Source organism: Anomaloglossus baeobatrachus, chromosome 6, assembly GCF_048569485.1.
Source record: "Anomaloglossus baeobatrachus isolate aAnoBae1 chromosome 6, aAnoBae1.hap1, whole genome shotgun sequence".
Taxonomy (NCBI): Eukaryota; Metazoa; Chordata; class Amphibia; order Anura; family Aromobatidae; genus Anomaloglossus; species Anomaloglossus baeobatrachus.
Window position 1 is genome coordinate 262,565,300 of NC_134358.1, and position 13,769 is coordinate 262,579,068.

At 39.9% G+C, this 13,769-nt stretch overlaps 1 protein-coding gene across 1 annotated transcript in view; it reads right to left on the reverse strand.

Moving 5' to 3' along the window:
- Positions 1-4,627: 4,627 nt before the first annotated feature.
- CDH20 (cadherin 20) overlaps positions 4,628-13,769 on the reverse strand; it is a 759,598-nt gene continuing 750,456 nt past the window's right edge. Inside the window, exon 14 of the mRNA XM_075314847.1 lies at positions 4,628-6,019. Within this exon, the coding sequence (XP_075170962.1) occupies positions 5,526-6,019 (494 nt within the window). The 3' untranslated portion in view covers positions 4,628-5,525. The remainder of the gene's footprint in view (positions 6,020-13,769) is intronic.

Genomic DNA, 13,769 nt, shown 5'->3' on the forward strand with positions numbered 1-13,769 from the left:
AAGCATTAAGAAGGAGGAAACCCAGCGTTTGGTGATGTCCATGGGTTCCAGACTTAAGGCAGTGATTGCCTCCAAAGGATTCGCAACAAAATATTGAAAATAAAAATATTTTGTTTGGGTTTGGTTTATTTGTCCAATTACTTTTGACCTTCTAAAATGTGGAGTGTTTGTAAAGAAATGTGTACAATTCCTACAATTTCTATCAGATATTTTTATTCAAACCTTCAAATTAAACGTTACAATCTGCACTTGAATTCTCTTGTAGAGGTTTCATTTCAAATCCAATGTGGTGGCATGCAGAGCCCAACTCGCGACAATTGTGTCACTGTCCAAATATTTCTGGACCTAACTGTATATATATATATATATATGAGTCCAACAATATAGACCAGCTCACTCCTGTGAATCACCTGGAACCTCAGCTGACCTGGTTAACTCCGTTGTGCCCGGATCAGGACGTAGGAGTCCATCCATACAAATGTGAACAACGACAAGGCAGAGTCCAGCAATAACGTGAGCAATCCAGGATGCTGTTAAAAAAATTTTTCCTTCTTTTTATTCATAAATTCATTAAAATATAATGGTCCAAGCAATTCAGAACAGCATTATCGCAGGAAAATAGCGCAGATAGGACTACGCGTTTCAGCGGTAAAATCCACCTTCTTCAAGGTCCAGAATCTGATCTGCTTTCCAAACATAGAACCTTATATACATCTCACTCCCATCAGGGTAATTACAAACATGTGTGAGAGATTTAAAAACATGAGCTAGAAAAGTAAATCAAACATGTAAGCTATCCGCATATTAATCAATATACAGCATGCAAATCAATAGGATTTTTTAAATGCGGTGCTAATATTTGTAAGTGCTGCGGTTTGCTAATAAGTCTAAAATATTTACATCTATTTCCAATGAAAAACAGTTTAATGTTCGTTCTTTTATAAACTGTAATACGGAGAATGTAGTTTATCTAATTAATTGCAATATATGCCGCATGCAATATGTAGGTTGCACGATGAACCCCCTTAAAACCAGAATCCGCAAACATCTTTCAGATGCTAGCAATTTGCCAATGGTTGGTGCATCAGTAGTATCCCGACATTTTTCAAAAAAACACAATGGGGATTTACACGGTTTTTCTTTTATGGGCATAGAGCATGTAAAAAAACCATTGAGAGGGGGAGATTTTCATAAAAAAGTGCTTGCAAGAGAGAGTAGGTGGATATTTGAGCTGGGGACCCGCATGCCACAGGGCTTTAACAATCGTATGGATATCATTATGTACTATTGATACATTGTTGCATTATATGTTGCTGGCTATTACTACTGTGTTATGCTTTTGTATCACTTAAAAAATAATTGTATGGTCAGGTTATTGGATTTTCTGATTGTATTTTTCTCCAAAATGCTGAATCCTTTCCTTATAACTCTTATGCATGCTGTATATTGATTAATATGCGGATAGCTTACATGTTTGATTTGCTTTTCTAGCTCATGTTTTTAAATCTCTCACACATGTTTGTAATTACCCTGATGAGAGTGAGATGTATATAAGGTTCTATGTTTGGAAAGCAGATCAGATTCTGGACCGTGAAGAAGACGGATTTTACCGCTGAAACGCGTAGTCCTATCTGCGCTATTTTTCTGCGATAATGCTGTTCTGAATTGCTTGGACCATTATATTTTAATGAATTTATGAATAAAAAGAAGGAAAACATTTTCTAACAGCATCCTGGATTGCTCGCGGTATTGCTGGACTCTGCCTTGTCGTTGTTCATATATATATATATATCTATATATATATATATATATATATATATATAGATATATATATATATATATATAACAAAAAACATACATTAACTACACAATAAATTCTAGAGTACCTGATGCGTTAGAATCGGGCCACCTTCTAGTAATAATAATAATAATAGGCTTCTAGGCCCTCCTTGAACTTTTGTAGTAAATCAAGCATTATAACATGTTTTAGTAGAGCATTCTATAGTCTCACTGCTCTTACAGAAAATAATCTAATAATAATATTAATAATAAAAATAATAATAAGAATAATAATAAGAATAATAATCTTCATCTGTGATTGCGATTTAACCTTCTTGGCTTTGTTGAAGATACCCTCTTGTCACCATCACAGATCTGGGTCTAAAAGGATCATTAGAAAGATCTCTGTCCATATATATATATATATATATATTTATTTATGCATTGTAATAAGATCACCCCTAAGACGACTACGTTTTTTGAAACTGAATAGCCCCAAGTTTGATAAAGATCTTGGTTCACCCTCTTTGGTTGAGATATATCAATCTTATACACTGGATCCCAAAATTGTACACAGTATTCTAAGTGAGGCTACACTAGTGACTTGTATAGAGGCAAAACTATATTTTTGGCATGACTATTCCTTTTTTATTGCATCCCAATATTTTAGTCCCTTTTGCAGCAGCTGCCTGACACTGGCCACTAAAGTTGAGTTTGGTGTCTTCCCATACAACCAAGTATTTTTCAGTCACAGTTTTACGCAGTGTTTTACCATCTAGCATATAATTATACATTTCATTTCCTCTCGATGACCTTACATTTATCCACATTAAAGTTCAATTGCCATTTCTCATCTCAAGCCTCCAGCTTACATAAATCCCTCTGTAATATTAACATATGCCCCGCTGTGTTGATATGCAGAGTTTAGTATCATCTGCAAATATTGAAATTCTGTTCTGCATGCCCTCTATAAGGTTATTAATAAATTTGTTAAAAAGAAGAGGGCCCAATACTTAACCACTTAGTGTAATAAAGAAATAGCCTTCACAATTTAAACTCATTACTGGAACATGTCTGGTGGCTCTGGCATTGTATCAAATGTTTCTTATTTGTTCTAACTACCTACTGTGATTATATGTGGATTGACCATAACCAATTTTCTAACTTGGTATTATCTATGGCCATACTGCTGCTACCACCACTGACCTCTGCCTTAGCCTTAAATTCTAATCTGCTCTATATAAGGGTTAGCCTTAAGGCCCCCATGCAAATTTGTTTAATGTCCGACAGATTATATCAACTGGTTTAGAGATAAGACTCTGGCACATTCATTTCAGATTGCTGATCCATCTGTCCTCTAAGAGATAAGATGCCGTCAGAGATATTTGTCAGTAAGGGTACCGTCACACTTTAGCAACTCTCCAACGATCCCACCAGTGATCTGACCTGGTCAGGATCGCTGGTGCGGTGCTACATGGTTGCTGGTGAGCTGTCAATCAGGCAGATCTCACCAGCGACCAGTGACCAGCCCCCAGCCCCCAGCGATGTGTGGAAGCGATGCTGCGCTTGGTAACTAAGGTAAATATTGGGTAACCAAGCGCTTGGTTACCCGATATTTACCTTGGTTACAAGCGCACACCGCTTAGCACTGGCTCCCTGCACTCGTAGTCAGAGTACACATTGGGTTAATAAGCAAACCACTTTGCTTATTTACCCGATGTGTACTCCGGCTACGTATGCAGGGAGCAGGGAGCCTGCACTGGCAGCTTGAGAGCGGCGGACGCTAGTAACCAAGGTAAATATCGGGTAACCAAGCAAAACACTTTGCTTGGTTACCCGATATTTACCTTGGTTACAGCTTACCGCAGGCTGCCAGATGCCGGCTCCCTGCTCCCTGCACATTCAGATCGTTGCTCTCTCGCTGTCAAACACAGTGATGTGTGCTTCACAGCGGGAGAGCAACGTCCAAAAAATGAACCAGAGCAGTGTGTAACAAGCAGCGATTTCACAGCAGGGGCCAAATCGCTGCTCAGTGTCACACACAGCGAGATCGATAATAAGGTCACTGGTGCGTCACAAAAGACGTGACTCAGCAGAGATCTCGCTAGCGATCTCGCTATGTGAGAAGTACCCCTAACTCTCTCATAGAAAACAAAGGAGCACTCAGTCAAGCTATTGTTTTGTCCACAGCTATCTAAAGTGTATAAGGAGCTTTAGTTTGATGGCTATAAATTTTCTTGTTTCCCATGATAATTTTTCCTGGTGCTTTGAATCAACTTTCTTTAAGAGATTGGAACCAGCAAAATACAAAACCCATAGAAAAATGACCGAAAGTGAAGCTGCATCATCTCTCTGCCTCAATCTAGTCTAACAGCATTATTAGTGACCCACGTTTCAGAAGGATCAAAATGTCTAAAGGGCATTGTGGAGTTTCTTTTTCAACCTTAGTAAATCATTACTCATTCGTCAATAAAAGCATCATATTTGCATTAATTTAGATGTTTGCATATTTCCCTTTTGAGATATGATCTGATAAATCTGACCCATGCAAACCTATATAGCCAAATTAAAGGGATTGTTAAAAAAAAAAATATATATATAAATAAAGTGGTTCCCTGTCAGTCCTACAAGCCATGTATTACCATCAAGTAATTGCTGCAGTCAATCACTGGCTTGAGGGTACTTTCCGTACGTATTGGTATCACTGGTGAATCCATGGATAACTTAAAAAGGTAAAATCTGTTTTAAGACCCATTTCGGAGCTGTTTTAAGCTATAATATGAAATCCTTGCCAAATCGATAATAACAATTAGAAAATATTATTGCAGGAGCTCAAGATATGTCCTTCAACTTTAACTTTTTATTAAAGAAGTGCTAAAGTACTGGACTTTCAGTACAGCTTATTTCATTACCAAAATTATTGACAAATGTACAAAACTTAACTTACATTTTTAAGGGAGATATTTCAGTTGAGCATCTATTACATGAATGTAAACAGTCCTGGGTATAAATCAACATAAATATACAGGGAAACCCCTTAAAACTCTCAGTACAAGAGAAACCTCTTAAATTAGTTTATAACTTTCATTAATGGCATCTGATATTGGCATTTGGCACACGAAAGTGACACGTCCTTTTGAATCACATGGTTTATCCGTTTTCTTCTCAAGACGTGCCACCAAATTACAGGCGTAAAAACAGTTACAGTTTCTAGAAAAGGGAGGATATTAGTATTATTATGTTGGGTTTCAGACTATTAAAAGTTTCAGTGGGTCACTAGAAAGAAATATAAGACCAAACATTGGAAATAGAAATGTACTAAACACAGTTATGTTTTTTTACATATCTTTTAAAGTTTTTGAAGTGAGACTTTATAAATTATGAAACAATATTTTCCTTGCAAAATGAGTTGCAATAGTGTAATATCTGAAACAAGGTGTAAAGACGTTGTGTGGTATAAAAATATATATCATATTATTCCTGGACGTAAAAGTCTTTAGAATCCAAGAAACGTTATGTCTTTCTCACACCATTAAGGTTTCTGTTGAACTTTCTTTACTCATGATGACCAAATAAAGCTGATCCAGGGAAAGATTATATCCTGTTTCAGTGCACTCTGTACATTAATCCATCCTCTTGTCTTACTTGTTATGCTTAACTATTAATGACGTCCTTAAAGAAAGTGGATCCACGTAGAGTGGGGCTTGGAGCCCTGCATAAAATCTCAAAATTTCTTCTTCTTGCAATCACAATGATGCATTTTTATCCTTGGCACCGTACATTTCAGCAAGCTTTTTAAACCGAGGACCCCAATCATTAAGGTAGTCGTAGCTTTGCTCGGAGTCTGTACTGAATGATTGTAATGAGCTTAAGGACTGAGCCACTGAACCTTCTCCCTCAAACATATATGTCTGAAGAGAGTCAAATGGAGGCGCACAAACATCTGTATCCGCTTCAAAGAGTTTAGCCAACATGTAGCTGTGCACATTATTGTCCATGACACACGTCTGAGGCACATAGCGGGACAAGCTCTCAATCTCTGGCTGCATGTCCTGTCTGCTTTTTCCAACATGTGTCTCCCTTGAACTCCATAGGGTTGCAATATCAAATGCTTCAGTATCTTCCTCTCCTCCTCCTTCATCATCATATCTAACAATGTTTTCATGAACATTGTCCTCCTCGTCAATAGTGTACGGCTGCTTTCGCTGCCTTCTCATAGACAAAATAAGCAGGACTAGTACTGAAAGACAAAAATAAATCATACTTAGATATAACTGAAAAACGGTGATAAACCTCAGTGCTATCTTTACAAATTACAAAGTCCTGCAAAAACAAGGGATGATCAGGTGGTTAAGTATAAGAGCTCATTCACACAAACACATAACCGCTCCATTTTGTGGAATTGAAATACAGCTGCATAGAGTTGCAGAGTTTATGTGGTTCAGAAAAAATGCAATAGAAAACAATTAATTGGAAAATGGATAGGTCGGCACTACTAGTGTTGGTAATGTTGGTAATGACATTAATGGAGTAACATATGGAGCTGAATCTCATTGTTTAAAGGGGTTGTCCACTAGTAGGAAACCCCCTTCTTATTCCACTTGTTTCCAGTAGTTAATATAAAAAACCCTGTACCCACCTCCCATTCTGGCACTGTTCCAGCGGGTTCAGTAATCACCGTTCAGGGCTTACATGACATTGTGATTTCACGCGAGCTCCGCATCCAATCATCGCCGGCTTCTCTCACTCTGCCTTCAGGCCAAATGAGCAATCTACAGGAAATTAGTGGCAGCAGTCGCGTCACTTCTTGTTGATTGCTCAATTGTCCGAAGGTGTAGAGACAGAAGCTGGCGGTGATTGGATGCATGACTCGTGTGACATTACAACACATGAGCCCCGAATCGCAATTACCAACAGTGCTGTAACGGTGCCAGAACAGGAGTTGAGTACAGGGTGTTTTATTTTAATTGAGGGAAAAAACAGGGATCAGAAGGGGTTGTCCCAGTAGTAGACAATCACTTTAAGTCCTGAGTCAGTTTTAAAATAGCCACACCTGGTGTTCGACAGGAGACAATAGAAACAGAGAAAAAAAACTTTGGCTAAAAAACATTCTTTTATTAAATACCGGGTGGAGGATACAGACAAACATAAAAAACTGCAATGGCCATTTCAAACTGCTAAGGCTCTCATGTCTCAGCCTGGATGAAGTACTTGGTAGTGGGAAACAGCCATTGCTCATTTCTCTTTCTGTCCGCCCGATATATAATACAGGAATATTTGTTTAGCCATAGGGTGAGTGAGACATTTATATATCTGTTCAAACAAATTATTGCATATTCTACTTTTTCTCTTATTCATCATTTGTAATTTGGAACAAGGACATGCAATTTTTTTTTTCCCTTTATCCAAACGCCTGTTGTATCAAATGGCTATCTGATAGGCTACCTGCCCTAAGAGGCAGGACAGGATATGAGGTAAAACACAGAGTTTGTTTTAATTATGCTCATGCAATGAACAAGGATTTCTTGCCCGAAATATGTCTGCTGCTAACTTTCTGCGATATATCCAAAAAGTTTTTTACCGGATGCAATTTTTCTTTCTAATGATTTTAATAGTTTTGGAATAAAGTTTTTGATTTTTTTGGATAATGGATTCGTTTGAAACTAAAATTGTTCAAAGTAGTTGCTGAATTTCCAGCCTAATTTAACAATGTTCATCTTTTTTGCCTTTTTTTGTGTGTTATAAGAAAAAAAACATTGTACAATCCTTTAAAATGTTTCATATTACTATTCAAGTGAGCAAAAATAAAATCAGACAGATTTTGTACTCCAGTAGGGTACTTAAATACATTTATGAATAATTTTTGCAATGTTTCGAAAAGTCGCATATGATAAATTAGTCTAAAACATTTGTATAAGTACGACCATGCCAACATTGCTGAAAAAGAAAGATGAAATCAAGTAAAAGAAAGGCACAAAATAGATAATAAATAAGGTGCAAACATAAAAGTCATTGCAAGGTTAGGTTCACACAACCGTTTGAATATGGTTTGATTATGCCTATCCGACTCTGAACAGACTTTGATCAGAGTCTGATCAGAATGGGATCAGTTTTTCTTTGGGGCAGAGAGGAAAAAAAAAAGTTTCTACACCTTCTTCAATATATGAGTCTGTGAAAATTGGACGACATTCGGATATCATTTGACTGTAGTCCATTTTGTTTCACAAACACCTAGCATTGAATTGGCGAAAGCCATCTGATTCATACAGACTGCAATTCTGTTCCTCAAGCCAAATCGGTCAGTCAAAAAAAATCTTTCATCTGTACTGCCCCATTGAATAACATTTTTTAATGGATAGCACAGAAAGTATGGTCGTATGCATGAGCCATTACAGCGAATTTTACTCCTGAAAAAAGGTGTAAAGACTGTTATGAATTAGGGCACACATGTATAGCGGTATTTTTACTTGAAGCATTCCTTCTAGCGGGTCAATCTTTGCACATATTGTGCCCATCTCAGCCTGTGCACCAGTGTCTTCAAGGTTTACCGCTCCATACAAGGTTTTATGTTCTAAGCGTGTAATGATGATACAATTTATTTTCTTTTCACTGATGCCAGCACATCAACATGATGCCATGAAATATATTCAGCAAGAATTATCACAGATTTGTCTTTCATTACTTTTGCTTTTCAAGCAACATACCTTACATTATGTAAAACAAGAGACCAGCTTTTAAAAAAACCAAAAACATGATTCATGATACCCTGTCAAGCGATGTTTCTAATCTACAGTATGTGTCTATGTGTGGTTGACTGTATGACAATGTGCATTGTAGAAAATGTATTTGGAGGCCAGTTGTGATGTTATTAAAATTGCTTTAGGAAATAAGTAAGTCCATAGCCAATTTCAAACAAAGCTGTTGGAGGTGGACACATTGGTATAATATTCTTATTTTTGTAAAATGTAATCATTACATTCTTTACTGTTGAACACTGGCAACTGATTTCTTTTTTATGTCTATACATAGAATCATGACCAAAAGTGTTAGCAGCCTTGGTATTGTTCCAGAAAATTAAATGTTTCTCCCAGAAAATTATTGCAATTACACATGTATTCATAGACAAGATTATTTCCTTTGTCTGTATTGGAACAACACTCAATAAAACAGAGTAAAAGGCAAATTGGACATAATTTTACACAAAAGTCCAAAAATGGTCCGGACAAAATTGTTGGGACCCTCAACTTAAAATTTGGTTGCACACCCTTAGGAATACATAACTAGAAATCAATCACCTCCTATAACCATCAACAAGCGTCTTACACCTCTCAACTCGAATTTTGGACCACTCTTCTTTACAATGTGCTCCAGGTCCCTCATATTTGAAGTATGTCTTCTCCCAACAGCAACTTTAAGATCTCTCCACAGGTGTTCAATGGAATTAAGATCTGAACTCATTGCTGGCCACTTCAGAACTCTCCATGACTTTGTTTCCACCCATTTCTGGGTGCTTCTTGAAGTATGTTTGGGGTAATAGTCCTGCTGGAAGTCCCATGACCTAGGATGTAAACCGTCCTTTCTGACACAGGGCACTACATTGTGACCCCAAATCCTTTGGTAAGTTTCCGTTTTCATGATGCCATGCACAAGGGCATGGTAAGGAGACAGGACGGGACTCAGCACCAATTCCAGGATAGGAAAAATATAAATCCAAGGAAAAATATATAAAAGTATGCTTATGATTAAGGACTTATCTACATTCCAACTGTCCGAAACGTGTCAAGCTATGATGTTTTCATGGAACCGATGATGTTTTTCTTGGATTTTTAATCGTTGAATAAAGTTTCTACACATTTATATATTTTTCGTTGGATTTATATTTTTCCTATCCTGGAATTGGTGCTGAGTCCCGTCCTGTCTCCTTGCTATTGCCACTACGGACCGGCCTGTCCGGTGGACATCCTGCATCCCATCTGAACTGAGCGGATACATATACGGGTGAGCTGAATTTTTCTTTCTTCGTTCCACATGCGCATTGTACCCAGTGCCAGAGGCTGCAAAACAAACCCAAAACACCTTTGAGCCTGCACCATATTTGACTGTAGGTGCTGTGTTCTTTTCTTTGTAGCCTTCATTCTGTTTTCAGTAAACAGTAGAATGATGTGCTTTACCAAAAAGTTCTATCTTGATCTTATCTGTCCACAAGATGCTTCTCTAAATTTTGGCTTACTCATGTACATTTCGGCAAACTGCAGTCTAGATTTTATATGTCTCTATGTCAGCAGTGGGGCCCTGCTGGGTCTTCTGCCATAGCAATTTGTAATCCTCACTGCTGGTGAAGGCAGTGAGCGTAAGTGGATCCACTGGAACACAGAGGGAATCTAGGCTTACCCTTTAATGGGAGGGGATTGATGTGCCCACCATGTGGCAGTATGCCAGGCGCCACTGCCAGTGCAGTAACCAAGGCTGTGGCAGCTGAGCACAGCAGGACATATAGGACAGACAAAAGAGACCAGAACATAAGGCACAGTCTGAATTGGGAACGCCTGGATGGGCAGAGGTAGGTAAGGAACTTTTGGCATGGGTTATCAGGCTCAGGTCACCAGGCAAGGGGCATCAGGCACAGGACATCGGAAACAGGTGCAACCGAGACAGGACATATGGAGGAACTCCGATCATCAGGGACGGAACTCCGGTCATCATGTTCCAGGTCAAAAGTCATCGATCACAAGACATGGGACATCCATCGCAGGACATCAGACACAGGGGCAGTTGGAATAGCTGCGGCAGACAAAATGACAGGGCAGACAGGTATGGACACAGGTGCACGATACAGGAAGGTACGGACACAGGTGCACGATACAGGCAGGTTCGGACAAAGGTGCAGGATACAGTCTGGTATGGGCACAGGTGCAGGATTGAGCTTGGTACCAGGGACAGACAGGGCAGGGCCAGGGGAACAAACCGGACAGACACACCAGAGCAGAATTGGTAGCATGAAGAACTGGTGCTGGAGGCTGGAAGACCAGAGCAGACAGATATTGCCCACACGAGATACTTGCTACAGGTGAGCCTTAACTAGCATTACATGAGTGAAACAAAGTTATTTACCAACAATTTTGCAAAGGTGCCAACAATTTTGTCTGTCATATTTTTTTGGTTTTGTGTGAATATCTCTAAGGGGAAAACTTTTCTCCTTGTGGAGACTGACAAACCAATCTGGCTGTCAGTGGTGAGGAGTCTTATAGCTGCAATGCTCCTCTGGGAAATATTCAAACTGTCTCTTCAGGGAGGAAGTAGACAAACTCTAGTGCCACCTATTGGAAGTAGCAAACCTAAAAGTCAAAAGTGGCTCTTTAACAAGCCTTTTGATCTGACCTAGGATTGATGCAAGATCAGAATCTCAATTTGCAGACACAGTGTTTTGGGATGATTGTCCCTCATCAGACCCATAGCAACACAGTATGATGGGCTGTGGCCAAACAGTCACTGTGTTACAACCTGGATTTGTAAATCTTTTAGCGGAGATTGAGGTCCCTGATCCTGGTTTAGGGACAGCTCAGAAAAAGTTGAGCCTATACTAAGTAATCTGTTTAACTGCAATGTCTGTGTCATTGTCACTAATGTATCTAAGCGTTAGCTGGGTGTTGCCAACTTGTCTTCCAAAACAGACCTGGAGCAAGGTAATCACTTATTTATTAAGATCTCATTACTCAAACTATTTTTGGGCTCAATGGCCTTTTTTTCAAGAGGCAGAGATCGACTAGATTCAAGACAGATTCTGCATCGTGTTTTAACTATTAGTGGAGTTGTGCTCACTTGGTATAACCTCTCTGGGTGAGCACTCCTAATGTATGTAGATCTCCTTTGGTGCCAGTACTTACTCTATGTGCACTCCATCATTTGTTGTTTGCCTATGTCTACTGTGTCATTCTAAGGACCACGTGACTTGTTTCCATTGGTACTATGTTTCCTTTGAACCCGCTGAAGTCATCTTCAGTCATTTTTCCACAGATAATAGTATTATCATTTTCATTGCGATGTGCCGTATTTCTGGGGGTGAATGTGCATATCTTTTTGTAATGTAAGGACCCAGTCACGAATGATTACAGTATGTTAGTGTGGGATGTTAGTCTGCGATTTGTCATGATCTACTATCAACTATGAATCAAAAAGCTAAAATATGATTATTACAATGGAGCAAGTACAAAGTGATACATGATATAGTGATTTGTGTACTGGGTGACAGCTTTATGAAGCGTAGTGACTTATGTACAATATGTTTTAACTGCATAGTACAGTGAGTTGAATAAATGGTGATTTATAGGTGACACTTGAATGCATGGTGTTGTAACTTGTAACAATGTCTGTCAGCTCAAACTGACAGTATAAACTAAGTACATAGGCTAGTAGGGTATTTAGTCCCTAAAAGAATCGCATCGTTACTTCTCTAAATGCTTCCTTTGCTCTACAGAAACTGGAGTTTAATCAAATATGCTAAATAAGGCACTCAGTGCACCCTTGGTGTGGCCAAGAGTCTCAGTGCACCATTTTGCACACTGGTTTTGCATGTTCTGTTGCCCAACTGCTGACTGTGAGCACCACCGACCTGTCTGTAGTACGCACTGTCTGAAGAGAAAACTCACAGTAACATTCAAAACTAGTGAGCTCAGCAGTGCACTTAGCCTCTTGAATAGAGATGAGCGAATCCACAGAAGTTTGATTCGGCGGGTTCGGCCGAACTTTTGATAAAGTTTGGTTTGGGACCCAGACTTGAACTGAACTTCATTTGAAGTCACTGATCTACAGTTCGGGGCCCGCCGACATGCAGCCAGTCATAAACAGATCCCTTTTGGTGGAGGGTAGACGGGCTTCTTCCATTTTTTTTTAGTGCACACTACATTCGATCACGCTGTTTTTATCCCCAGTGTGAACCGTTCACACACTGCAAGCGGATGGCACTGGTCTTACCCACCAAGCGTACCCAAGCACAGTGATGCTTGATTGAGTGGTTTGCATACATAAAGAACCCGAACTTTGTTTTTTGGAAAAGTCTGTGTTTTGTACGGAGTACGGGCACCGCACATTGAACATCGGGTTTGCTCCTCTCTACTCTTGAACACACCAAGAGTGCACCAAGTAGCCTATTTAGCACATTTGTTTGATCTTCAGTTTCTGCAGAACAGAGGCAATGACTAGAATGCTAGCAGTGCAGTTTTTGTAGGGGCTATCACACTTATGAGTCTATGTGATTAATTTATACTATCAATTTGTGTGCCGCTCACGCATCAACAGCCTGCCGCCGCTGCTCGGATTCGGATCCGCAGTGGCTCGAGGGGTCTCCAGACCCGGGGGTCGGGGTCGCGCGGCCACTTGGAATAAAAGGGGGAGTATTTACAAGAGAGGATGTGGAAAGTTTGTGACGCCACCCGTGGTGTGTGGTAAGGTGGATCACCACCGTTGCAGTTGGGAGTTCCCGGTGGCGATGGTGTGGGCAGCCAGGTGTTTAACCCCTCCACGGGTAGAGGGGATGCCCCGAAACTCGATGAGAGGGAAGGGGAGGTGCCATTGGGACGGTAAGGGTCACTTATGTACTCACTCAGTCCAATAACGCTGAAACCGATAACTGTGGTAAACCAAAGTTTTTGACACCGCTGCCGCTTTGAGGGATCCCGTGCCCGTTGGTGTTGCCTGTTAGTCTGTGACCTTTTCCTTGGAACCTTTTTCCTGTAAATGGTCCCTTTAGCATAAAACTAGTCGTGTCCTGCTCACCAGTGTGGCTAAATGGGTGAGCTTGCTCTCATGGTTCACGCTTGGGATTTTCTGGACTATGTAGTGGGAAAGTCCTATCCCCCTCGTTGCACTAGTACCCCGATTTTGGAGCGGGTGGAGAACGGATCTTGAAGGTTCCGTCCTCGTCGGGTAAATTACCAAGATGCCTGAAGCTACTTCCTGGCCTATGGGTCCACGTACCCCGTCATGCCCTGGCC